Source organism: Schistocerca nitens, chromosome 1, assembly GCF_023898315.1.
Source record: "Schistocerca nitens isolate TAMUIC-IGC-003100 chromosome 1, iqSchNite1.1, whole genome shotgun sequence".
Taxonomy (NCBI): domain Eukaryota; kingdom Metazoa; phylum Arthropoda; class Insecta; order Orthoptera; family Acrididae; genus Schistocerca; species Schistocerca nitens.
In genome coordinates, this window is record NC_064614.1 from 955,678,998 (window position 1) to 955,704,427 (window position 25,430).

The following is a 25,430-nucleotide window of genomic DNA, read 5'->3' on the forward strand; positions in this document are numbered from 1 at the left end:
TAACGAAGTTTACTTACGTCAATACATCGTGATACATAAATTGGGCTAATAAATCAAAACATACATGCTTTGGCTGCTAGACATTGCGCGTCACCATTTGCTTTTTGATCAAAAGAAGAAGCGTTAGTTATTTCGTATTAAGTATAATAAATCTCTGGTAAATTATTATGCAACTGTCTTATGGCATCTATTCTACTTGTCCCAGACAATGGTTTTAAAGTTAAATAAGTAATGCATTTTTTAAATAAATCCATAAATAATTGTACGACTCTTGCACTATACTGAAAACATATGTAGTGTACCTAGTAATTTATATTAGCTGCGTCGTTAACAATTATATTTAAACAATGGGCAGCACATGGTACGTAACAAGCCCATGGATTTAGCTTCAACAGTCGTTTTTGCAACCTATTGTTTTTACAGCGCGTGTTTAAATTATTTATATTCAGATTATGTTTTGTTTGCCTTTCTGTAATAAAAGAAATCAAACCGGCGCCAGTAGCATAAAAAATTGGACAAAAAGCTAAGAAGTGCCCTCTTATTTCCAACTGTCGTAGTGTTTCTTGAAACTAACGAATCTAATGATTATACCGATTGTTCCATACGTGAATAATCGGGAGTACATTCAACTAAAATTGAAAAATGTTCGGCATAAGTTTAAAATGTGACTTTCATTTTGGGGTGCAAGTACAGAAATTATTTCATTTTGAATTTTGTCTCCGAGATATGTCGGCATATTCGTGACACTTCTGCATCATTCATCAAAATTTCTTGTGTCTTCGGTGATACTTGGATCAAATTTTCGTAACATTTCAATGCATTTCAGAAAACTGCCATTGTTCAGGTTACATTATTTTCTTTCCGCGAAACGCCAAATTTGTGACTCAAAAATTAACTCACCTGTATAACCCTTTCGGTAACATTGTAACGGCGCTCCTTTTCAGGATCTAGAAGTTTTTGAAGGGCGCTGTCGACAGTTTTTTTTTTTGTTTTGTTTTTTAAAGTCTTATTGTACTCAATCTATTAAATTTCCGGGCAGGTTAAAACTGGGTGCAGGACGAAGTCTCAAACTCGTGACCTTTGCCTTTCGGGGGCAATTGCTCTACCGACTGAACTATTTCTTTTTTCTTTTTTTAAAAAAAGGAACTTTCCTGTCACCCAAAGGGAGAACAAATACGTGGTTGAACCAACAGATAAGACTGATTTATTTTGAAAAGGAAGAATTACTACACAAAACTGAATCGATTATTTTGATTCGGTTGCTCCTACAGATTGCTTTCTCTTGACATAAATAAATGAATATAAATGAATTGACTGAATCGATTGTTTCTTCACTGAAAAGAATGAATGAATAATTCAGCTGATACTTAAAGGCCCCTGTTGACACAATCAATTTGTCAAATTTCAAAAGTTTGTTAAATTAGTTGGCAGTTAGTGTTTGCTTGATGTGTCTAAGAAAAATTTTGTTTAATGGCTGATTGGTAAGATGTTGGATGTTGTTCGTATTGATATTTCGCCACGCATGTTTAGCAAGAAAGTGATTTCATTTCAGTTTACCTCAGTACAGTGTGGATTTCCACTATTCAGAATATGGATCAAAACAATAGAGCACTAGAAGTCATCGAAATGGTAGAAGTGCTGCGTGTTTCCTAGCCATATATTATACTGAAAGGCGTTAAGAAATAAATCAGTATTCCACACACAACATAAAATTGGGAGTGCAATGAAATCTCGGTAACATTTCCTTTAGCAGATTTTCTGTCAATTTCAGCCATTCCCTGGACCAGTGTGTTGTTTTCTTTTTCTTCTTAATCCACAGTGCTAAATTCATTGCAAGAAATGCTTTGTCGAAACTGATAACTATTTCCAATAGTGTCAAAATACTCCATGACACGATACACACAGCACGAGAGTTGCTTTAAAAGTGAGGTTACATTTATTAAACTTACAAACAATCCCGTTGGAGAAACGTCTGCACCTGAGTATTATAGCAGAGGTTGAAAATATCGATTCACTTGCAAGGTGTCAAAAATATTATATGGAACTCAGTTTTTTTTATGTTTACTACTGCCTGTAATAACTATTATTAGCCCCGATCTCTTGTTTATTTTCAGTATAACACCTGCTTATGGGCATGTAAGAACCGGAAACTGGTCGTCTTTTAAATAAAAAGCATTTTACAACTGAAGTAGAACGGCCTTGCCACAGTGGAAACACCGGTTCCCGTCAGATCACCAAAGTTAAGCGCTGTCGGGCGTGGCCGGCACTTGGATGGGTGACCATCCCAGCCGCCATGCGCTGTTGCCATTTTTCGGGGTGCACTCAGCCTCGTGATGCCAATTGAGGAGCTACTCGACCGAATAGTAGCGGCTCCTGTCAAAGAAAACCATCAGAACGACCGGGAGAGCGGTGTGCTGACCACACGCCCCTCCTATCAGCATCCTCATCTGAGGATGACACGGCGGTCGGATGGTCCAGATGGGCCACTTGTGGCCTGGAGACGGAGTGCTTACAACTGAAGCGGTATTTTCAGTCTCTGTTATTAAACTTAGTTGGTATCTGAGCATGCTTCTTTGAGAAACCGTGGGTAGGGATAGCAAATTTGACAAATAAGTTTGATCGTTGGTTGGTTGATTTGGGGGGAGGGGGGGGGGGGCAAACGGTGAGGTCATCGGTCCCATCGGATTGGGGAAGGTTGGGGAAGGAAGTTGGCCGTACCCTTTCAAAGGAATCATCCTGACATTTGCCTGAATCGATTTAAGGAAATCACAGGAAACCTAAATTTAGACGGCCGGACGCGGGTTTGAACCGTCGTCCTCCCGAATGCGAGTCCATTGTGCTAACCACTGCGACACCTCACTCGGTTGATCGTTCACAGAGACCTTAAAACTGCAACTGAAGTAGTCGAATGTTTTCCAGCAAGCGACTGTATCGTCTGTTTTCATTCAGTTGTTGCCGTCACTAGCACCTCCCCTACCGCGCCACAGCCGCAAGCGACCTAACCCCCTCTGATACCATTGCTCCCCCCCCCCCCCCTTTACCATCTGGCCTATGCAGCACAGGCTACATTTTTTGTGCGCACTTCAATGGAGAGACATCTAAGGGTACCATCTGTAGTCCAGTCTCTGCTAATGAACGGGTAAGTTGGAGTCTGGAAGACAGCAGTTATCGCCGCCCCGCATAACTCACAGCAAGGCAGGCGGAAGAAGAGTAAATGACATTGGCTGTCAGCGGTTAGTGAAGGAGGATTCGCAGGACGCGTCATAGTTGGGCCGCCTTCTGACGTGAAGCGCACTGTAAGAGAGGTCTGCAGATAGCTCACCATTGTTGAGGATCTGCACGCGGTCATACTGGAGGCCCTTCCAGAAGGGCTGCTTCTGACGGCGCCGGCGCACCCACACCGACAGCTCCTCCCACGACAAGGTCACTCCGCTCACCTTGTTGAACCCCATCGACAGTTCCATGTGGCGCGCTGCCTGCAACAGAGGAAGCGGCAGCCATTAGTGGCATTCGTGCAGTATTTGAAGCAATAAAAAGCGATTTGCATGTACCAAAAGTAGAGATCAACGGGCATATAGTGGATGACACTCTATGTGTGAAGTTCCTGGACCGGCCGCTGCGGCCGAGCGGTTCTAGGCGATTCAGTCTAGAACCGTGCTGCTGCCACGGTCGCAGGTTCGAATCCTGCCTCGGACATGGTTGTGTGTGATGTCCTTAGGTTAGTTAGGTTTAAGTAGTTCTAGGTCTAGGGGACTGATTACCTCAGATGTTAAGTCCCATAGTGCTTAGAGCCATTTGAGCCATTTTGAAGTTCCTGGGCATCCAGACTGATGACAGACTCTGGTGAAACCAGCACGAGATTAAGGTAACCAAAAGGCTCAGTTCTGCCTGCTTTGCACTCAAAAATGTCTCTTACCGAGTAGACATGCAGGCGGGAGTACTAGCACACCACATGCTTTCACTACGTTTTATCCAATGGTATAATCTTCTGGGGCACTACAGCTAAAGTGAGAGAAGTATTTGTTCTACAGAAGCGTGCAATAACAATATTATGTAATGATGACAACTGAAAATGTATCAGGGGCCTCTTCAGGGACGTAACTTTCACTTACTTGCCGAAAAATGGTTCAAATGGCTCTGAGCACTATGGGACTCAACATATGAGGTCATCAGTCCCCTAGAACTTAGAACTACTTAAACCTGAGGACATCACACTCCTCTATGCTCGAGGCAGGATTCGAACCTGCGACCGTAGCAGTCGCGCGGTTCCGGACTGCAGCGCCTAGAACCGCTCGGCCACCACGACCACTTGCCGAAACATGTACACCTTAATGGTATTTGTGGCTAATAACAAGAGTCAGCTTAGGATGAACTCAGCAATTCTCAACCGAAATACTAGAAGTAGAAATAATTTCTATATAGACTATGCATCCCTCTCAAAGTTTCAGAATGGAGTTTTATACAGGAAAAGGGAGCCTTCAAACAGCTGTAAGACATGGCACTAGAACAAGAGACAACACAGTCCTCGAACAAACTAAGGTAAAAACCGCGGCAAAAACGCTGAATGCAAGTGACAGTGTAAAACCTCCAAAGACCATACATCAGAAAATATTATAAAACAAAGCACGGGTATCGAAAACCAAGATTTGGCGCAGGATTTCAGTGGAAATGGAATTTGGTACGGGGTTGTGTAAACGTGGGCCCTTAACCAAGTACCGTGTTTTATTAACAGCACTTAATAATTCCAGAAGGGATGCACAATGAAACTAGCCAACCACTTGCGCCCGGTCTCGCAAATTTCTAAACTTGTAATATATCGATATAAATTTGATAAAACTAATTACTCGTTTTACAATAATAACAAACCTATAATTTGAAAGGTGCATCAAAGAACATACAACAGAAGAAAACATAACGTAAGATGTATATGTGCATATCATTCATAAGAAATATTGCTACGCCCCACTGAAACTAATTTTGCAAAGGGGGCACAAATAATTCCGCGGCAATAACAAAGCTCACCAGATATAACAGCACATAATTATGCATACCACCAAAACTTTAATCACACATCAGACAGACGAAACGTGTAAACAGTAGAATCTTCACTGACACAGCACACTAAAGTGCAATCATCTATGAAGGTACATGGACTGGAAAAAGATTCATTAAGATGCAGTTTGATCACGTCACAGCCTCACCATGTTTTATTAAATCAAGTAAAAATGTGAGTATAGTACAATCAGAACACACCATTGGTTTTGCATGTTTTTTCAATTAAAGTACAATTATATCAGCGGAAAAATTCTCCTGTTGGAGCACAAAAAAGCAAATATATTCCTCTTTAAAAGACTCTGACAGAAAAGTGGGGAACCGGCAGCCTGAACCCTCTCTCCACATTCCTTACCAAAAATTTTGGCGTTCGCGCTCTTTTAACACAACATTCTAAATCCTTTTAGCCAGTTTCTCTTTGTAGTTAAGCCTTTATACTCAGCATCTCCCTCTCACTTCCACTATATACATCTCTCCCCCGCTATCTCCTTTTAGTCCCATTGATTTGCAGTATCTCCCACCACCACTCTCTCCACTCTCACTTACACTGTCTCCTTTTGTCTTTTTACCCACTGCCATTGTCTCCACTATACCTCAGCACCTCAAAATTTGTGGGGGCCCAACATATTTTTTGTCCTATACCCACAAGTTTAAAATTTCGGTCCATATTCTGTCCTCCCCCTATACCTATATGTTAAAGTTCGCTGGTCTGGGAGGTCCGGACCGCCCAAGCCTATATAGGGTCTCCACCCATCTGTAATTTCCACTGTCTCCTCTCTCTTTTGCTCCCTCTGCTACTGTATCCATCCATCTCTGTTTCCATTTTACTGCCACTGTCTCTCATAGGCCGTCAATACCACCTCTCTCGTTTGCTCCCACTGCTATTGGCTTCATCCATCTCCTTTTCTCTTTCATTGCTGCTTTCTCTCTCCCATAAATAAAATAAATATAAATACTACAACGATGGATTGATATTACGAACAGAAAACAACATTGGCAGGAATACGCGTACCAACAACATGAGAAATTGTTCTCGGAGGTAGAGGAACGACACCCATTGTATTTTTGCTATAATTTATTCTGCTGACATTGGGGATTATTTATTGTTTTTCTAATGCGCGTCTCGCCGACAAATAAATTGCTTCCTGGATGACATGTATAAAGAGCAGATGTCACTAAAATGCGATGATAAGCTGTTGTCTGCACATGGTAAATTCTGAACATTTCAGCAGTAGAGATCAAACATCGACAGTGCAGTGCTCGACAAAATAAATATGCTTTTAGACTTCCTCTTTCGGACTTTCTCTTTTAAACATCCTCAAGAACACAATTTTTTTTTTAATGTGAGCCGTTATTATCACCACAGTAATGCTCAAAATTACGTTTCTCGCGTTTGCACTGAAAGTATACCTTATTAATACTTTCTACTAAAGATGATTATGTAATAACTGAAAAAAGCTTGTTATCAAATAAACGTGCAACTGAATCTGCTACGCTGTTCTTCTGTAGTTCTACATTAGTGAAACACGTAAATCATAAGAAAAAACAAACCCTCGACATATATTTGTAATATGGTATAAAGCACATATGTTCGTCACGAAAGAGCTAGTGTCACCGTTTAAAGCAGTGTCTTCCTTGGTATTAACAAAATAGAATGAAGAAAGATTAGACTTTGTCCTATCGTTACTCAAATCGTTAACGACGGAGCATCGGCTCAAGATACGAGTATAGGGAAGGCATAGGCATTCGTCCATTTTGGGAGGGACCATTCCGACGTTATTGTCAAGTTCTGGAAATTCTCTGTGATTCAGACAAATAACATGCCTTTGCACCGCTAGAGGATTGCACAGAGACTTGGCAAGGCGTAAGATGTTCATTCGTATAAAAAACTGAGCTTCCATTTTCGGAGGAATCCAGGTGACGAAGGCCGCGACTGGTGGTCATGTTACACGCAAAGCACATGCCCGTGGGTGTTGTATACTCGCAGGCGCCGGTCTTCAGATTGGCAGACCGCAGCGTGCCTTCGCCAACGAGCGTTTGGTTTCGTTGTCGAAGGCGAAAACGTCTTGTGAGTCTGAGCTTCAAGTGGCCTTTTGCCAATCATTTGCACGGATGTTTCTGTGCGAGAGAAAACGAGTCTTAAAATTATCATAAATACAGTGGTTAGCGCCGTGATGGTTGCATGAAACACTGCACACCTATGTCAACAGTTGGACATTATTTGAGAATCGAATCAATTCAGGTTTCGACATTAAAATGTGTGTATTGTGTCTCAGAGGAATGACTTTTCACTGATAAGTCATTTGGACGAGAAAGGGCAGAATAGTCTAAGAAGGCAAAATTTTGTCTCTTTTCGTGATAGGAGTGGAACCTTCTACTCTGAAGTAATACATTTCAGTACCTTAGCTGTTTCGGTTCAGGATACTAAGAATGGTTGCTGTAAAAGTTCACATATTTTCATATATTTACTTACTGTGCATTGTTAAAGTATAAATCGGACGATAGGGTACGGCTTATAGTCAGCAACAGATTTCAGATATGTGGACAAGTGACACATACACGAAAAAGGACATGATCGAAAAATGTAAAAGTTAGTAATCATATTTTCATAATCCTTACCTTTAAACCGTTGACGAATGTCACACCGACAATTATATAAGCCGAAATGAGACTGCATCGGAAAATTCTAACGAGATGACTCCTAAGGCCTCTCTCGGTTCGGTAATTCTGTTTCCCTTTCGTCATTCCTCTTCTTATGCTGTTGTCTCATTTTGCAGCATCCGCTCATCGTCAACTCGTCCATTATTTTCTCGTTGCCGGATGCCCTTGCTGACAGCAGATCGCCATTGTTGTGTAAGTAGGGGATTATTATCTATCTGCTAATCGTATAAACTCTGTCCCGCGTGTTTTCTCGCTTAATGCTTCTGCGATGTGTTCCTAGTGTGGGGACGCGGCACGATAGCGGCAATATCCCAAACAGGTGTGCAAAGCAGCTTGTAGGCCACACCCAGGCTGGGCAGTTTTGCCGTCTAACGGTTAAGTCGGTGCACGCACTCGACCTGTTTCTGGTTCACACTATGCGTTAAGCTATACATGAAAGGTGGTCGCCCATTTCAGTGATAACTGTATCAAGTTTGTTCGACACCAACGATACAGCTACATTTTTCTCTGACCTTTCGAAGAAAAATTGTTAGAAAAGGGGCTACTGTGCAACAATGGTTAAGAAATAAAGACTCAGCTAAAAGATGCGTTTACACCGGTGCGCCTTGCGCCTGTGTTTGCCTCATGCGTAAGAAGAGGCACCCGTGCACGTATACATTTCTTCCTCGATATGTGCACAAGCGTGATTTCACACCCAGCTAGACACAACCACACACGCCATTCTAGTGGTCAAGATGTCTTCTCTGCTAGCAGCAACTGTCGCCGCAGCCGGTATATTCTGAGACAAAGACGAATTGTAGAAATAAGTGCAAGTACTGGGATAATTAATATCTTTGGTATGTGTTTATGTGGTTTAAAGTTAAATATGATAGGGAGTATTTTGTTTAATAGATGTACTCGTGATTCCGAAGCAATACCTCATCCTGTTGGGCCACCCACTCCGAAGGAACATGCAAAATACAGAGACGCTACATAAGAGGCGGCAAGGTTGGCTTCGAATTCTTGCTATCGGAGATAATGACTCCAGTCCGAAGTTCCAGTTCAAAGTATCTACAGCATCGAAATCGAACATATTCAAAGAAGTTCCCCGGCCTCTCATGAAAACCCTCAAAAACTACATTAAGTTGATGACCATTTAACATTTCTTTCTCTGGATAACGCAACACTTTGTAACATCCACGAGATAAATTTTAGCTACAGTGCGACGAGAGGAAATTATGCCTCTAACAGTTATAAACATTATCTATTCGACATATAAGAAAACAGTGAAAACGATGATAAATATTAATTATTTATATAATATTTTATGATGTAATTGGACATATCGATGTGTATCATACAAAGACAATGATAATTGTAAATTCATTTTATGATCTGCGTTTGTCTTCTTTTGTTTTTACCTTTTGTTGGATGGCTTTTGTAGGTTGCGAACGCATATCAAACTGAGGTCTGTTAAGAAATTGTAATTATTTGTTAATTATTACTTGAGAATAGAGTTCATTATTATTATAAATATGAGTGAATAATTATTTGTAACTTTAATTCCTCACTCAATAAGGATTATCTGTGTTAATTATTTTTTTCCGCTGCAAGGAGAGCAGCCATTGATGATAGCGATTTGTATCGTGTTTTTTGTCTGTGTTTTCCTTAGAAAAAAATCAAATGTTTGCTTGATGAAGTCTAAATAGTGCACAATACGAAAGTAAAGTTTAATAACCATTTCAAATACTTATCTTATTTGCTCTAACAATAGAAAGTCTCTATCAATTGTCTGCCGCCATCTCAACAATTATCCCAGCGGCAAATTCAAATTACCCAACTCTGCAGACACAAAATGCCGAACGTAATACAAATGTGTAAAAATAAATGTGCGCCGGTGGTCCCGAACTCATTTTAATGAAAATAATTCGAATCAGATTGGTTCTTTAAAAACAGTGCTCATTGTACGACTGTTATAACAAACTTTTCTAGCTGATGCACGGAGCCGAAATTAATTAAGCACGAGTTGCGAAGAATATTGTTTCAGGTAACATACGTCAGTGTTGTGCGCAGCTGATATTCGGTGGTTTTAATGATGATTTTGCTGAAGATAACTGTTTCCATCATAATCAATAGTTGTATAGAATCTGTTGTATGAACTGAGATTTAGTGACACTTACACAACTTACAGACAACACTTTAACACGACGTTTACTTGGAGTTAGCAACTTGACCAAATCTTTAGCCGGGACAAAAATTATTTAGTAATTACTCAATGTAATAAAATAAGATTATTATTTTCATTTACAAATGAGTTAAATACCAAACCACTGAATAAAACAGCGAACGCCACAACTTATTCGATGCTGAACGTTTGAAGCCAATTCTTATTTTTCAACATGCAACACTTTCGGGTTATATTGACTGGAAGCACTGAAAGGATAAAAAAAAATTCTGTTAGTCAAATCCCGTCAGCGTTGGTTTTTCTTGTGTGTGTATGTGTGTGTGTGTGTGTGTGTGTGTGTGTATGAGAGAGAGAGAGAAAGAAGGAAGCTGGACAAAGCGTTCTGCTGAAGCATGCACAATTCATTCGCGCCTCCACACGGTTCTAGCATGGTTGTAGAAGCATCAGTTCTTACTAGAAATTTACCAATCGAATGGCATGTCCTTTCCTGACCGACCAGTTATGCTGTTACTGTTTCTCTGCTGACAACACAATACACCCCGCCTCCTTTCATACTGACGGATCTGTCTCTCGTGACATCTGGTGGTCACTTCCCGCATTACATAAGCGTGTCCACATACTTTTGATAAGATACTCTATATATTATCGTTATTACTGTTATTATTTATTTTTTATAACAGTCAACACAACAAATGGGATCACTATGTTGTTCATATCTTATCTCTAATTGGATTCTTCCCATGCGTCTTGGAATGCTTTGCGTAGCAGCAAATAATTCGTTCAGACAGAAGTAATATAGCTTTTTACAGTTTACAAACGGCTATTTCATAAGTGGCAATGATTTTCAACTTCCCACAAAGACTAGGGCCGCTTCCTCTGGCTTAACGCCACAGTCACTGTACTCCGATTTTGTACCTGGTATGTTTTTCTAGTTTTTCTCGTCGATTCTGTAGTCACCTGGGACGACAACGTCAATAATCCACATTTTCTTCTCCTCCACAGATGTGATGTTTAGCGACTGTACTCCAGCATTGTATTTATCTGAAGTCGGAAGTGCCACAATAATTTGCCAGTTTCGTTTTCGATAATTTTCTCTGGACTGTGCTCCCACTACTTCTTTGCCACCGGCAGATAGTACGAGGGCCGTTTGAAAAGTCCGTGCAAAAATAAAAAACTACTTACGTCTTTGAGGTAAACCTTTTTTATAGTCTCCTTTTAGACTTATACACTTCGCCCAACGCTGTTCTAATTTGTTGATACCTTCCGAATAATAGGAATTGTCAAAGTCTGTTACACAGCTATGAGTTGCTGCAATCACCTGCTCGTCTGAATTAAATCTTTGTCTCGCCAGCCATTTCTTCAAATTGGGGGACAAATAGTAGGTGGGGGAGCCAAGTCTGGAGAATAGGGGGCTGCGAAACGAGTTGGAATCCTGTTTCCAATAATTTTGCCACCACAACTGCTGAGGTATGTGCTCGTGCATTGTCGTGTTGGAAAAGGACTTTTTGTGGTCTAATCGCTGGCGTTTTTCTTGCAGCTCGGTTTTCAAACGGTCCAATAACGATGAATAATATGCATCTGTAATAGTTTTACCCTTTTCCAGATAGTGGATTATCACTTGCGAATCCCAAAAGACAGTCGCCACAACCTTTCCGGCTGAAGGAATGGTCTTCGCCTTTTTTGGTGCAGATTCTCCCTTGATAACCCATTGTTTAGATTGTTGTTTGGTCTCAAGAGTATAGTAATGTATCCATGTTTCATCCACAGTGACGAAACGACGCTTAAAGTCCTGTGGATACTTCCTGAACAGCTGAAAACCATCCTTGCAACACTTCACACGATTCCGTTTTTGGTCAAGCGTGAGCTATGGAGGAACCCATCTTGCGGATAGCTTTCTCATGTTCAAATGTACCCTTCATTCGAGATGCCCACAGCACTAGCAATCTCACGCACCTTAACTCTTCTGTCATCCATCATCGTATCATGGATTTTATCAAAGACTTCTGGAGTCGTGACTTCCACAGGTCGTCCAGAACGTTCAGCATCACTTGTGCCCATATGGCCACTCCGAAAATTTTGAAACCACTTATAAACTGTTATAATCGAAGGTGCAGAGTCACCGTGAATGTTTATCAAGCTTCTCTTTAGTCTCCTGCGGCGTTTTGCCTTTCATAAAGTAAAGTTTAATCACCACACGAAATTCTTTGTCGTCCATTTTTTGACAATCACTCGACTTCCTTGAGTCACACGAATGCCAAACACAAAGAAATAGACCAATGTGGCTGAAACTTCGTGTTATTTCTTTCCAAAGATGCTACTAACTAAACGTGACCTCGATACGCGCCGGTGGTGCCATCTCTCGGGCTTCGCACGGACTTTTCAAACGCCCCTCGTACTTTTAGCATAAGTTCCAGTGAATCATTTGAGTCACGGCCTTGGGCGTCTGCTTGTAGTGAGTCTGAGCGATGTTTTTGCAACAGCTCTAGATGCCGCCCACTGTTTACTTAGTTTCCTTGTGTCATCTGCACTTTGTATCTTATGCTGATTTCTCGATTCTGTATTGGATGGTATTAGTTCTGATGACTGGCTCCTGTGCAGCACAAACCAGTCCTTCACTTTCCTTCTACAGGGTTCCGTTGGTCATCCATGCTCAAGCTTTTAGCTTAGGAACTTCATTATTATTATTATTATTATTATTATTATTATTATTATTATTATTATTATTGTTATGGGCGATTGAACGCTATCGGAGCACGGAAAACTATTATATTTCAATCTTCGGAGTTTCCAAGCGTCTCTCATTTTCTCTCCGTGCTTTTCTTTCTTCAGTCCATTTTGTTCCTGGTGTGGTGTTGACTTCATTCTCTGAAAATACTTCCATTGGCAATTTTTTTCAGTTTCTGTTAATGTCTGATGGGGTTATATGAACCTTTTCTAAATTCTATGTGACCTGCTAAGTTCAAGCTATGATTTCGACGCAATTTTGTGTGTCAGTATTGTTGCTGGAGGTCTGTGGATATGCCAATAAAATTTCAATCTTTATTTTCTTATCTCCGTCACGAGATTCGACAGTTCTTCAGTTGTTTTCGTGATTATAGTCTGTGTCCATCTTCTGTTCTCTTGGGACCGAGCATCTTTCTTAGAACTTTGCTTTCTTCTCTTAGTATATGTTCCTCATAACCTTTTTCGTAGATTATAAGCGTTTCGCTAGCGTACAAGACGTACAAGACTTAAGACTTGATAACTATGTTATAGTGGTTCATTTTTCTGTGTATGGGCATACATTTTTTGTTGTAGATGTAGATTTTACCGGAAGCTCTCCTAAGTTCTGCGATCCAATTTTCAGTGCCATTTTCTTTCCTCCTGTAGGTTCAAAGACTTCGCCGAAGTGCTTGATAATGGAACTCTCTCGATTTTTACGTTTTTTGTGATCAGTTTTTGAGCAGGTTGTTCCGAACAAGGTACTTGGTGTTTTTGGAAGGAAATTAGGAGCCCATCTCTTTCAGTGCATTCCTTGAGAGTTTCGATCGGTTTAATTGCCATCGTCTTTTTTGCTAGTATTGTCACATCATCTGCGAAAGTTCGGCAAGAAATTTGGAAGTCATTTTGTTCTAGATGGTTTCAAGGGCATCTTACACCATTCTTCGTGCAGAACAGTACCAAATAGTTCAGGTAACGATGACGGAGGTGGATAGCACCCCTTCTCTCGAAAGTAGACTATAAAAGCTCGATAACAGTGAGAAATGGCGACTGGGGTAGCCAGGAGAGATGCGAAAATTCATTCTCGTGATCACAAAACTACTCTTGGACGATGTTAGGTGCGTGAACAGGGGACGTGTCGTCTTGGAACACAGCATCACCATTGGGGAACAAACATTGCACTATGGGATAGACCTGATCAGCCAAAATTGTCACGTAATCATTCGCAGTAATGCGACATTGCAGGGAAACCGTGGGGCCCATGGAATACCGCGATATTACTGCGTAAATTATCACCGAACACCAGCTATATTTCACTCTTGTGACGTAAGCTCGGCCAGAAATTGCAAACAGTGTGCGACGAACAAATGACTTTCTTCCATAGTCCAGGTTTCATGGCTTCGGCACCATGTTTCCTGTTCGGGCATTTGCATCACTGATGACTGGCTTTAGAATTTCGGCTCGCCCTGCAATTTTGTGCTCATGGAGTTCTCTTCCAGTATCTTGTCCACGTTCGAATTCACTTATGTTCGATGTAATTCACTCACAACTACACAGGACACTGTTCTAAGGCCGGTCGCGGTGGCCGAGCGGTTCTAGGCGCTTAGTCCGGAACCGCGCGACTGCTACGGTCGCAGGTTCGAATCCTGCCTCGGGCATGGATGTGTGTGATGTCCTTAGGTTAGTAAGGTTTAAGTAGTTCTAAGTTCTAGGGGAGTGATGACCTCAGATGTTAAGTCCCATAGTGCTCAGAGCCATTTGAACCATTTTGAACCAATGTTCCTAACCCCGATTGATACTTGAAACACATTGAGGATATTGCACAGGTGCCGTTCGAGGTCAAATACAACAGTGCAACCTGCACGTTTGGCTAGCATCTGCATTTATGTTCGAGCATGGATTACTCACGGTGATTCCACCAGCGATGAAAGGGTTTGAGAACTGCAGGGGATGGGCTGGTCGCGTGCACGATACCTTGTCACCCGAACCGCCAACAGCGAGCGTTGAGTTGTTTGCTTGGCTGGCGACACGAACAGCCTCACATGCACGCGCGGAGGCAGCTGACACCTGCTTACGAAACACCGTTGTGGCACTCGTATTCTCCTCCCCTAGCTGCACGGAGTGGCCGTGCAGTTTGAGGCGTCCTGTCACAGATTGCGGGGCCCATCCCACCGGAGGTTCGAGTTCTCCCTCGGGCATAGTGTGTGTGTGTGTGTTTGTGTGTGTGTGTGTGTCCTTTGTTCTTAGCATAAGTTAGTTTAAGTAGTGTGTAAGTCTAGGTACCGATGACCTCAGTAGTTTCGTCCCTTAGGAATTCACACACATTTGAACATTCTCTTCCCTTGTCTGTCCCTAACATACAGGTCTAATCGCCTGAACACTCTATGCAGTTACCATCTCCTAACACCACATCCTCTTAAGTAAGAGGATAACTGATATTCATTCTTTCATTTCAAAGCCGCGTTCGCTTCCTCAGTCTGATGAATATGCGATAGCTGACAGGTATGTCGGGGTTTCCAAATGCACTGCTAAAGACAGTTGAGAGTCTGTGGAGTTCTGACCACTAACAAATATGGATCAGACGGAAAATAACGGCTTTATGTCTGAGACCGAAGTTGGCTCGAAATGTCTTTCGCACTTTGTTATTGTTTTATATCGGTTTTCTATCGATTTGATCGAGTAGCTATTCCTGTCCTTTGCCGACCTGTTCACCAACTGAAATGAACTGCTACGTAAAAAAAAAAAAAAAAAAAAAAAAAAAAAAACTTCACCTCTGACTTTGGCACAGATAAGACAGGTACTACATTTAAACTCTCTTTTATTTTATTTATTTATTTATTTTTTTTGCCTTGATGCATACATTTTAAAATTTTTTACTTTTCTAAGATAAAGATCTGTGGAAAAAAATTAGACTATCGATGATTATGTTTTCTTCGTGGCTGCTGTAAGGAGAGAATGGGTTAAGTATATGATGAGTTGGCGCTTGTAGAGTTCCGTTTCTCTGGTTCTCAGAGAACGCCAGGCAAAGTCTGAGAAAACTGCTAGAACACGCGATGAAGACTCCGTCTCTCTTGGCAGCTAAAGTACTCACAGTCTCCGTAATATTTTCTGGAAAAACTTTCAGAATGACAAGGTAGAACAACAGTGGTAATGTGGTATCTTGTGCCCAACAAACTGATCGCTTAGGGAACGTCTTCAACACTCAAGCTGACGGCGAAATATTGCGCGTCGTACGGACCGTGATAGTAGCAGATTCGCCCAGTATTGTTAATTCGCGAAGAAATCACTATGCACTGTGTTGCTAAATACACTAACAGTTTTTATGTAGGTCCGGTGATCCACCATCGAATAAAAGTTCGTAGACGATATTTACCTTCTTTTTCATAAGAGAAATTTTTTATTCTTGATAATTGGGATTACAAGTTGTATCTCCTCTGCACTTCAAATTACGTCTATATGCAAACTTATCTGGCTCCTCCCCCCCCCCCCCAAAAAAAAATCTCCAATAGCCACTCCATACCTCCAAACACTTGCAAACAGCATAGATACTCTTTTTTCACAGCAAAGAGCGTTGCCGCCTCAATTACGGCAGCGCATCATCGCTGGTACTCGCAGCCGGAATATTACGGTAATAAAGAGTGTACATAAAGTCCGACACAGGATCCAAACATTGTACAGATATACATACGTCATTTTGAAGAGAAACCCTGAAAGTTTTTTTTTTTTTTTCGTGAATACCGCCACAACTTAGTTTGGTAATTTGCCGATAGTCAGCGCTAGTCGCAAGACATGGGGAGTTCAGGTGCGGAGCGTTCTTTCTGCGTATTGGAGGTCGACAAAAACAAGTGTGCTACAGCTGTTCAACGAATGTTTAGAACCTGGTACGGTAAGAAGCCACCAACAAAGAAGGCCATTTACCAATGGCACAACAAATTCGTTACGACAGGTTGCTTGTGCCCGGCAAAGAGAAGGGACGTCCCAGTGTGAGTGAAGTGAATGTGGAGCGCGTACGAGAGACATTCATAAGGAGGCCAAAGAAATCAGTGCGTCGTGCATCCCATGAACTCGAAATGGCTCCAGTGACAGTGTGGAAAATCCTGCGACAGAAGCTGTCTATGAAACCATTCAAATTGGAACTAGTGCAGAAGCTCAATGACAACGATAAAGACAAGCGTTTTGAGTTTTATTCACAGTTGCAACAATTGGATGAGGATGGGGATGGCATTGTTGATCGATTAATTTTTAGCGACGAAGCCACTTTTCACACTAATGAAAGTCAACAGGCATAATTGTCGAATCTGGGGTACAAAGCATCCACACGAATGCACTGAATTTGAGCGTGATTCCCCAAAGGTTAATGTTTTGTGTGACTTGTCACGTCGATAACTGTACGGGTAATTCTTTTTCGGCGAGAGCATGTCACTGGATATTCCTACTTGGACATTTTGCAGCAATGACTGATGCCTCAAATGCAATCGGACTCTCCGTTCATCTTTCAGCAGGATGGGGCTCCATCCCATTTTCATCGTGAAGTTCGTGGGTACCTGAACACGGAGCTGCCGCATTGATGGATCGGCAGTGCTACAGAAGGGGACAGCTGTTTCATAGAATGGCCTCCCCGATCACCAGATGTCACTCCATGTGACTTTTTTTGTGAGGGGGCACATTAAAGATCTGGTGTACGTACCGCCTCTACCACGTTACCATGTGATGTAGCAGAGCTCCGGGGGAGAATACAGGAAGCGACTGCCACAGTCGGAGATGCCGTGCTGGGACGGGTATGGCAAAGAATTCGATTACTGTATTGACGTCTGCCGGGTCGGGTCACTCATGGTTTGCATTTCTCATCAAAATGCAATATGTATGACATCTGTACAATGTTTAGTTCTTGTGCAATAGGCCTAAATAATTGAAAGTGTTCCCAGACTTTGTGTACACCCTGTATTATATTACGTAGGGACATTACACTACTTATACCTGCTAAGCCAACATCCTCAATAATCTAAGATACTGCTGTTAGTATCGGCTCGTGACTTGTACAACTGGTGGTCACACAGCAATTCGAAATCATCCTTGCATATGAAATTATTCACGAAGTTCATATGAAACACAAACAATTTTAACTACAAAATGGAACAGAAAATGAAATCAGTTGGTGTAAAATAATATCCGTGTCACCTGTGCACTACAGAGACAAAGTGTAATTCTTGTACATGAAGTATTTTTTTTTGTCAATCTTTGAAGAAAAAAATTCAGTGAGCATCGTTAATGCACTCATTATAGTCTCGATCACTGTGCTTCTAAATTTTCTTCATCGTGTTCAGTATTGAGAAGGATCTCTCAGCCTGATCGCTACACGTACAGACATACAGGGGTTGGACAAAAATGTGCAAACACCAAGACACATGCCTTCGCCGTGCCTAATACGGTGTAGGAAACCCTTTGCATTGAGAACAGCTTCCAGTCGCCTCTGTATGGATAAATACAGAACAATAAAAAGGTGGATAGCGATCCTTCACCCTTCTCTCCAAGGTAGACCCGAAAGGCTCAATAATATTCAGATCTAGTGACTTTGGTGGCCACGGGAGATGTGAGAATCCATCTTTGTGCTCACAAAACCAATCCTGGACGAAGCGAGCTGCGGGAACAGCAGTCCTGTCTTCTTGGAACACAGCTTGATCACAGTTCGCAGTTTTGCGACCTTTCAGTGTAATCACTGGGCCCATGGAATATCACGATATAGTTGCACAAATTACTACCGAACCCCCGCCATCTTTCACCCTTGGGACATTAACTAGGCCAGAAGTTGGAAAGAGTGCACAAAAAATTCATATGAACAAACGACTTCGCCGGCCGCTGGTGGCCGAGCGGTTCTGGCGCTACAGTCTGGAACCGCGCGACCGCTACGATCGCAGGTTCGAATCCTGCCTCGGGCATGGATGTGTGTGTTGTCCTTAGGTTAGTTAGGTTTAAGTAGTTCTAAGTTCTAGGGGACTTATGACCTCAGCAGTTGAGTCCCATAGTGCTCAGAGCCATTTGAACCATTTTTTGAACAAACGACTTCCTTCCATTGTTCCATATTCCAGGTTTTGTTGCTTCGGCACCGCGTTTCATTTTTGGGCATTTGCATCACTGACGTGGGGTTTTGTAATTCCAAGTCGCCCTGCATTCCCAGCTTATGGAGCTCTCATTGTGTTGTTTTGATACCTAAAGGGTTTGCAAGTGCGACATTCAGTTCTGGAGTAACTTCTGCAGCTGTCGTTCTTTTATTTTTTGTCACAATCCTCTTCAGCGACCGTCCTTCACACTTCCTCCGCGTTGTGACTTAGTGGATGTTTTTCCGCTTTCCTATATGCGGCGTATATCTTCGAAACAGTGGCTCTTGAAATACCAAACTCTTCGGCTCCGTCGGATACGGGAACAGCCACCATACGACATCAAGAATTTGCCAACGTTCGGATTCACGTAACTCCAACATAATACACTCACAACTATACAGAACACTGTTCTGATCATGACCGACGCAAAGTACTGAGGACATTGTACAGGTGCCGCTTGGTGCCAAATACAGAAGCGCAACCTCCAGACTTGGCTGGCATCGGCATTTATGTTCAAGCAAGCATTTATGGTGCCCACCCAGCTAGCCGCACCGTCCAACGCGCTGCTTCCCGAACGGGAAGGCGTGCCGGTCCCGGCACGAATCCGCCCGGCGGTCCACTGGAAGCCGAATCACACAATAACCCTGGACTTGGTGTGGGGCGGCGGTGACGTGGGTGGACTGCTGTTGTCTGTTGTGGGGATGTGAACCACTGAGGGCTACGGTGAGACAAAGCCTCTCCATCGTTTTTAGGTCCCTGGTTTAATACCCACAATACGCAATACAAGCATTTATCGTAATGTTTCCATATTTTTGTGCTACCGTTGCAGATTTCAGGCATACAACTGTTAAAAGTATGCATGTTTCCGAAAACGCTATTTCTGCGTCGTTTCCATTTACGTGTGGTGAAATGTGTACATGAACACAATTTTTAAATATACACTCCTGGAAATTGAAATAAGAACACCGTGAATTCATTGTCCCAGGAAGGGGAAACTTTATTGACACATTCCTGGGGTCAGATACATCACATGATCACACTGACAGAACCACAGGCACATAGACACAGGCAACAGAGCATGCACAATGTCGGCACTAGTACAGTGTATATCCACCTTTCGCAGCAATGCAGGCTGCTATTCTCCCATGGAGACGATCGTAGAGATGCTGGATGTAGTCCTGTGGAACGGCTTGCCATGCCATTTCCACCTGGCGCCTCAGTTGGACCAGCGTTCGTGCTGGACGTGCAGACCGCGTGAGACGACGCTTCATCCAGTCCCAAACATGCTCAATGGGGGACTGATCCGGAGATCTTGCCGGCCAGGGTAGTTGACTTACACCTTCTAGAGCACGTTGGGTGGCACGGGATACATGCGGACGTGCATTGTCCTGTTGGAACAGCAAGTTCCCTTGCCGGTCTAGGAATGGTAGAACGATGAGTTCGATGACGGTTTGGATGTACCGTGCACTATTCAGTGTCCCCTCGACGATCACCAGTGGCGTACGGCCAGTGTAGGAGTTCGCTCCCCACACCATGATGCCGGGTGTTGGCCCTGTGTGCCTCGGTCGTATGCAGTCCTGATTGTGGCGCTCACCTGCACGGCGCCAAACACGCATACGACCATCATTGGCACCAAGGCAGAAGCGACTCTCATCGCTGAAGACGACACGTCTCCATTCGTCCCTCCATTCACGCCTGTCGCGACACCACTGGAGGCGGGCTGCACGATGTTGGGGCGTGAGCGGAAGACGGCCTAACGGTGTGCGGGACCGTAGCCCAGCTTCATGGAGACGGTTGCGAATGGTCCTCGCCGATACCCCAGGAGCAACAGTGTCCCTAATTTGCTGGGAAGTGGCGGTGCGGTCCCCTACGGCACTGCGTAGGATCCTACGGTCTTGGCGTGCATCCGTGCGTCGCTGCGGTCTGGTCCCAGGTCGACGGGCACGTGCACCTTCCGCCGACCACTGGCGACAACATCGATGTACTGTGGAGACCTCACGCCCCACGTGTTGAGCAATTCGGCGGTACGTCCACCCGGCCTCCCGCATGCCCACTATACGCCCTCGCTCAAAGTCCGTCAACTGCACATACGGTTCACGTCCACGCTGTCGCTGCATGCTACCAGTGTTAAAGACTGCGATGGAGCTCCGTATGCCACGGCAAACTGGCTGACACTGACGGCGGCGGTGCACAAATGCTGCGCAGCTAGCGCCATTCGACGGCCAACACCGCGGTTCCTGGTGTGTCCGCTGTGCCGTGCGTGTGATCATTGCTTGTACAGCCCTCTCGCAGTGTCCGGAGCAAGTATGGTGGGTCTGACACACCGGTGTCAATGTGTTCTTTTATCCATTTCCAGGAGTGTAGTAACTGATAGAATATATTGCACACTTTATCTCTAAAAAACACGGTGGCACGGAAAACGCGTACCCTATTATCACAGCATTTACTGCTTTAATCTACATCTACATCATCCGCAAGCAACCTGATGGTTCAAATGGCTCTGAGCACTATGGGACTTAACATCTGAGGTCATCAGTCCCCAAGAACTTAGAACTACTTAAACCTAACTAACCTAAGGACATCACACACATTCATGCCTGAGGCAGGATTCGAACCTGCGGCCGTAGCAGTTGCGCGGTTCCGGACTGAAGCGCCTAGAACGGCTCGGCCACTGCGGCCGGCAGCAACCTGATGGTGTGAAGGTGAGGGTAACTATGATACCATTAACTAATGACCCATTCCCATCACAGCCGAGGTGTGCGAGTGGGAAATTATTACTTTCAGGTTTGTCAACCAGTGTTCCCAACCGATTCATCTCACTCGAGTTCATAAGCTGTCCGCACGAGTGAAGCTAGGTAAGACATAGCCTATTGCACCCTATCCCACACTATCGTGCTCCCACGGTTGTTTTCTCGGAGAACTGAGTCAGTTACCTCTCTCCCAACCGAAGTAGAAGGACTGTGCGAGTTCCCAGCAACGTGTTTCTCTTCTTTATGTTACCGTTCTTCGTCAATAGGCCAAAACATTCGGGTAATTATATGTCGTTTGGATTTGCATAAAAGTGTTCAGGAAGGAAAAAGATGGGCGAAATCAATTTTTAACCGATCCATGAAAAAAAGTATTTTTCATTACATGTGCTATGAGTCCAAGACGTTGCTGTGTTCGATTATATTGTTTATTACAATAGGCCTATGTCTGTATGATTGCCATCTTCAGGTTACATCAGGTGGTCACATAAGGGCATTGTATACAGTGTCCTTATGTGACATAAAAGACGCAGCGGGCCCAGATGAATACAGAAAGTGATTTTCGTTGCGAATCAAGCCGTGCTCGGATATGAAATTCATTTTATAAAAATTATACCATACAACGATGTCACATGGCGTTATTTAGGGAAACGGGTACGAATGGTCTCCAGATGTGAATTGGGCATTAGCTGCTACTAACAAAAGTAGATTCCTACCCGTTTTAATTGGGAATGGAGCTGGGGCTACTGTTGTTGAAACTGCTCGACTGTCGAATACGAAAGGCTGCTTGGGACAAGCTGGAAATTCCGGTTCTAGTCCCGGTCTGGCACAAATTTTCATTTGTCGAAACATATTTCTTACACTGCAGATTCAGCATTTCCGAACGATTTTTCACTGATATCACTCCGTGTAATTGCAGCTTAATTGGTTTCTTCCATACTGACTCTATTAAAGCTTAGAGAAAGTGTTTCAGTTGATAGACGTACCTCTGCCTCACAATTAACAGTTTTGTTGAGTACTGCCGGCCGGTGTGGCCGAGCGGTTCTAGGCGCTACAGTCTCGAACCGCGCGACCGCTACGGTCGCAGGTTCGAATCCTGCCTCGGGCATGGATGTGAGTGCTGTCCTTACGTTAGTTAAGTTTAAGTAGCTCTAAGTTCTAAGGGAACTGATGACCTCAGCAGTTACGTCCCATAGTGCTCAGGACCATTTGAACCTTCTTTTTTGAGTACAGATGTAAATATGAGGAGCGTAATACAATGAGGTTATTGAATGGACTAACAAGTTGGAGCCAACATTTCCGGGCGTTCCACAACGTTTAGTACGAGTACTAACCGAGAGACGACCATACGGAGTACCTTCTCAGATTTGTGATTGACTTGGTCGATATTTGATTAATAAAACCTAGCACTTCATGCTATTCGACTAATATTAAACAGGAAGGAAGGTAAACGTCGAGTCTGTCCGAAGGAAACGTAATAAGATCTCTATAACACACACAAAATATTTATCAGATATCATCAACAGCATTGTCAGACTGTTCGATAATGATGCTGTAGTCCACAGTAAAGTACCGTCTTTGGACGATTAAAAGTAAACGTGGACAAAATTATCGCTTGCTGTAATGAGTGGCAGCACGCTTTGAATGTGGATAGACGCAAGTTAATGGTTAAAAGGAAGACAAATAGCCCGACAGTACCTTATTACATGTGTAGTGCTGCCACTGTTTTTTGGGCGTCGCTTTGGGAGAATAGCAGTGCAGCACTTGCGGAAGCCATAGGCAGCAAGTGAGCAAAGGGTGTCGGCATGCCAATTACAGCAACAGGACTGTTTATACATTGCGAGACGGACCAGGCCCAGCACCGCAATCCTGCCTGTGTAGCGGTAAGACTGGATTCTTACGGGCCAAGCGGTTTCTTCGTTTGTTTAGAACGTGACTGGAAATGGTAAATAGGCACAACAACAAGGAGTGAGCCACTATCCCGTATGTATAACCGCCACGTTTTAGCAGATACATTCTCAGTCCAGGAGACCTACTATGTTGGGTGGGACGGGGGGACGGGGGGGGGGGGGGGCGGGGGATGCTACTACATCAGCCACTGCCGTACTGTTTGTCAGCTAGAAGCAGCCACTACGAGTTTTGTCAGCCGCAACGGCTACACCATCTTCTAGCATCGATCACTCCTTTGACGCCGGCTGCGTGGCCGAGCGGTTCTAGGCGCTTCAGTCTGGAACCGCGCGACCGCTACGGTCGCAGGTTCGAATCCTGCCTCGGGCATGGATGTGTGTGATATCCTTAGGTTAGTTAGGTTTAAGTAGTTCTAAGTTCTAGGGCACTGATGACCTCAGATGTTAAGTCCCATAGTGCTCAGAGCCATCTGAACCATTTTTGAACTCCTTTGACTTGATGCCTCTCCACTGGTGTGCGAACTCGATGCTCATTCCAGGAGGTGGAGGAGGACAACGAGATCATTAGAGAGGGAGTACAAGCTCGGATTAGGAAAGGATGGAGAAGGAAATCGGCTGTGCCCTTTCAAAGGCACCATCCCGGCATTTGCCTGGGGCGATCTAGGGAAATCACAGGAAACCTAAATCAGAATAACAGGAAGCAGGTTTGAACCGTCGTCCTCCCGAATGCGAGTCCAGTGTGCTAACCTCTGCGCCACCTCTCCAGCAGCAGCTCGGCTCCAGCCCAGCGGACAGCGGCACCTTATCGGGCCGGTGCAGCTGCTCTCCCTTTTACGCGAGTGCGGGCGCCGACACCCCTGGAGGCTAGCCTTCTCTTCAAGTGTACCAGCCGGCCGTCCTCCGCGGCGTTCACACCACCCGCAAGCAGCAGTGGCACTCTTTACTGGTTACATACTACTAGCTGACCATCGGGCGTCGGCATTCTTGGGCACATACGTTACGGCCTACCGATCGGGCGCTAGCAAACAACGAACAGTGCGTTGCCCTGAGGGGCGGGGCTATTACACCGCTGCCTATGAGTGTAGGCACATGGGTTATAATAAAGTAATTGACTTCTAATATAGTTTTACCAAGCTGCCGTAGGCCTGCTCCCTGCTCCGACTCACAGCTATTGCCCAGTCTTGCACAGAAGTGGCCCATCAACCCTGAGTTCACTTCGTATGATTAGTGCTGGACACCTTGAACAAGTCACGTGGTATAAATGTTTATGGGTAATACCAAAAGAGCGTGATGGCAAGGACGATTTCGTGAAACCAGTATTAGGAAGGACGAATGGAAGACATACGAGGGGCGTTTGAAAAATCCGTGCAAAAATAAAAACTACTTACGTGTTTGGGGTAAACCTCTTTTATTTTTCGACATAGTCTTCTTTTAGGCTTATACATTTCGTCCAACGCTGTTCTAATTTGTCTATCCCTTTCGAATAATAGGAATTGTCCAAGTCTGTAAAATAGCTATTAGTTGCTGCAATCACCTCCTCGTTTGATAAAATATTTCTCCCGCCAGCCATTTCTTCAAATTTGGGAACAAATTGTAGTCCGAGGGAGCCAAGTCTGGAGAATATGGGGTATGTAAAACGAGCTGGAATCCTATTTCCATTAATTTTGCGAACACAACTGCTGAGGTGTGTACTGGTGCATTGTCGTAATGGAAAAGGGCCTTTTTACGGTCCAATCGCCGGGGTTTTTCTTGCAGCTCGGTTTTCAAATGCTCCAATAACGATGAATAATATGCACCTGTAATAGTTTTACCCTTTTCCAGATAGTCGATGAGGATTGTCCCTTGCGAATCCCAAAAGACAGTCGCCGTAACCTTTCCGGCTGAAGGAATGATCTTCGCCTTTTTTGGTGCAGATTCTCCCTTGGTAACCCATTGTTTAGATTGCTCTTTGGTCTCAGGAATAGAGTAATGTATCCATGTTTCATCCACAGTGACGAAACGATGCTCAAAGTCCTGCGGATTCTTCCTGAATAGCTGCAAACCATCCTTGCAACACTTCATACGATTCCGTTTTTGGTCAAGCGTGAGCAATCGTGGAACC

At 43.7% G+C, this 25,430-nt stretch overlaps 1 protein-coding gene across 2 annotated transcripts in view; it reads right to left on the reverse strand.

The window, feature by feature from the left end:
* Nucleotides 1-25,430, reverse strand: part of LOC126194729 (protein scarlet-like) — a 319,991-nt gene that overhangs the window by 60,029 nt on the left and 234,532 nt on the right. The window contains exon 3 of one of the 2 annotated variants that reach the window (XM_049932994.1): nt 3,323-3,472. In XM_049932994.1, the coding sequence (XP_049788951.1) occupies nt 3,323-3,464 (142 nt within the window). In that variant the 5' untranslated portion in view covers nt 3,465-3,472. Of the gene's footprint in view, nt 1-3,322; nt 3,477-25,430 lie in introns of both variants that reach the window. The other variant, XM_049932985.1, reaches the window with a different exon arrangement.